Source organism: Papilio polytes, unplaced genomic scaffold (genome assembly GCF_000836215.1).
Source record: "Papilio polytes unplaced genomic scaffold, Ppol_1.0 DF821845.1, whole genome shotgun sequence".
Lineage (NCBI taxonomy): Eukaryota > Metazoa > Arthropoda > Insecta > Lepidoptera > Papilionidae > Papilio > Papilio polytes.
In genome coordinates, this window is record NW_013527359.1 from 4266475 (window position 1) to 4269377 (window position 2903).

General features: G+C 39.1%; 1 protein-coding gene across 1 annotated transcript in view; it reads left to right on the plus strand.

The window, feature by feature from the left end:
• The window catches only part of LOC106107825 (F-box/LRR-repeat protein 6), a gene marked incomplete at its 3' end in the record, with an annotated part of 23418 nt that overhangs the window by 17225 nt on the left and 3290 nt on the right, over positions 1–2903 (plus strand). The window contains exons 3-7 of the mRNA XM_013288830.1: positions 69–315; positions 700–859; positions 932–1092; positions 1542–1708; positions 1994–2134. Of these exons, the coding sequence (XP_013144284.1) occupies positions 69–315; positions 700–859; positions 932–1092; positions 1542–1708; positions 1994–2134 (876 nt within the window). The remainder of the gene's footprint in view (positions 1–68; positions 316–699; positions 860–931; positions 1093–1541; positions 1709–1993; positions 2135–2903) is intronic.

Genomic DNA, 2903 nt, shown 5'->3' on the forward strand with positions numbered 1-2903 from the left:
TGGCGATAATTTTGTTTGCGTTTTTATCCCTCAATAAGTAGCTATATATTTATTGTAATAAATTCCAGGTACCTCCAACACCGATATCAGTTGCCGACATAGGTCAGAAAAAGTCGAAAAAGAAGAGAAACATAACACCCGAGGTGAGCGAGAGCTCCGGTGAGGAGTACGACCCGACGCGCGGTGACACCGCGGCCGCGATGAGCCTGGCCGCGCCCAAACCGCGACAAACGCGCCAACCCCGCCAACCGCGCCAACCCGCCCCGCCCCGGACACGCCCACGAACCCGTACGCGCAAACTTAACAATAATAAAAGTAAGATTATTTATACTCAATACATAACATGTATCTTGACTAATTTGCTTTAACAGCACTCTTGAAATTCAAATTTTACCCGCAAATCGCATAATCATGTAGTATTTTTAGATAATATTATGACTCGATTTTATATCTTGATTACCTATAACTTTTTATAAATGATTTTGCAATATTATTTTATACTCGTAAACGATGACTTGTTAAAGTCGCGCCTAATTTATTTTATACTATATTTGGGATCAGTTATTGTTAATGAAATGAATACCAAATTAGTATCTATATCTTCAGAATTTATGTTGAAGATTGTGTAAAGCTAATTTTAAATTACTATTAAATTTCTATAATCATTGTGATGTTTGTTTGAACTTTAATTGATTACAGGTAAAAGTGAAAAGACTGAGAAAAGTAGAGTTAGTGGAGAAGATAGTAAGAGTAAAGAAACGGGCCCTCAGAGCCCATGGGCTTCCATGCCTGAAGATATTTTATTCAAAATATTTGATTATGCTGTAGCCATTCAAGGTTCTATACCTACTGTCATCAGGTAAAAACACGATATTAATTAACGGTGAATAATGGAATGTTTTTTGTGTTTAACCAAGGTTTTTCCCTTTAGGTTGAGTCGCGTATGTAAATTGTGGTACACCGTCAGCTGTAAGCCGGAGTTGTGGCGGAATGCAGACCTTGCGCAATTCACTAGTGAAAAATGCAAAACAGATTACAAACTGTTGTGGCTCCTCGAAAATCGATTGTCGCTCTGTCATACTCTAAATATTGGTACGTCTGTTTCTCAATCATTGAAGACGGAATTTTCCACTTATATTGTGTCGCTTTTATATCTTTTAATCGATAATTTTGTATCTTACCAACTACACTTAAAGTGAGATTTTTAAAATCTAAATCAAATCAAATATATTGAATACAGATAAAGTTATAAACGGCTCATAGTTAATAATACTTGGAAATACATGTAAAATAATACAAAATTTTGTTTACCAAGCGCATAAGACGAAAAGTATATTTATATCTATACTAATATAAAGAGGAAAGATTGGAGTTTGTATCTATTGAAATAACTCAAAAACTGGAAAGATTTCAAAAATTCTGTCACCATTAAAAAGCTATGTTATCACTGAGTAGCATAGGCTATACTTTTACTATTTCATACAGGCGTAGTCGCGAGCAACAGCTGGTATTTTTCTAATAGTGAGTTTTTTCGGGTATAGCTCAATGGAAGGTGTCCAATGAGACGTTGGTGCTGGCGTGCGTGGCGGACTACTGCCCCGGGCTGGTGGAGCTGAACGTGGCGGGCTGGAGCCGCATCACGCCCGACCAGCTCTACGACCTCATGCAGGGCCTGCCCAGCCTGCAGCGCCTCGACCTCTCCCTCACGGTATACACAAACTTTACTACCATTTCTGTTTATTACTATAGTAACAGCGGAGAGGTACATTTCTTCTTCCTATCCGTCCTTTAGTTTGCAAAACACTACACCTCTTCAAACGTTTTTGCTTTGAAACTCGCTATTTTGTTTTGGAGCTCTCTTCTTTAAATCGAGCAAGACAAATTAAGCATAGAAATGAAAGTAAGAGAAGTATCTGAGATTTAGTAATGAATTGTCCAGTTTAAATGAGCATCAAGTGTCAGATTGCAGTGTAATAATTAGTGTGTTGTGCAGTCGGAGATGGGCGGGTCGAGCACGTGCCTGTCCGTGGCGTCGATGGCGCGCCTGGCGGAGAGCTTCGGCCACCGCCTCACGCACCTCACCCTCGCCAACAACAAGTTCACCTCGCTGCCGCAGATACTCAGCTCCGTCGCTGTCAGTACATCAATATAATATTTATGTGATGCTATAGTTTAAGGGCCTGTCCCACTACTGGCTGATAGAGACTCAGATAGCTTAAAAATGCCGTCACTGTCAGATAAGGTAACAATTAACAAGATCCGATATTTCTATCACATATTTTACACGTTGGATTGTTATCCGACAATTTACAATTTGGTGGGACAGGCCCTTAGAGTTTATCCTAAACATACAAATTAAAAAGTACATTATGATAATTGTCCCGCGAATTTTTACTGTCTATTTTCATGTAACTCAGAAAGGCGGTGACTTAGAATTCTTGTAGTCTATACTAATATAATAAAGTGCAAAAACTATTGTTATGTAGGATGTCAGCAATCACTCCGTATTTTTGAATAATCGTATTATTTATAAAAATTCCTTTACGACACGCTATAGACTATATATTTTCAGGTTATTTAATTTGGGGGTGAATAATTTAAAAAAAATTGCCACGCTTGAAATTCAGAATCTTTTGGGGCTTATTCTCAACCGTCACCCCGCTCATCCCCCACGTGGCGGCAAATGAGAATAAAATGTTTCATCCGACCCACCTTAAGTGACGAGGGGACGGTTGGAACTTATTTTATTTCTTAACGGTTCCATCTGTCACCGCATTGGTGATAGTGGAAGTAAAAGGTAGGATGGATGAAATTTTTTATTCTGATCTGTCGCTATGTGGAGACAGAGCGAGGGGACTGTTAGGAATAATCCATCATTCAGACGAAGCCGCACGGGAACAGCT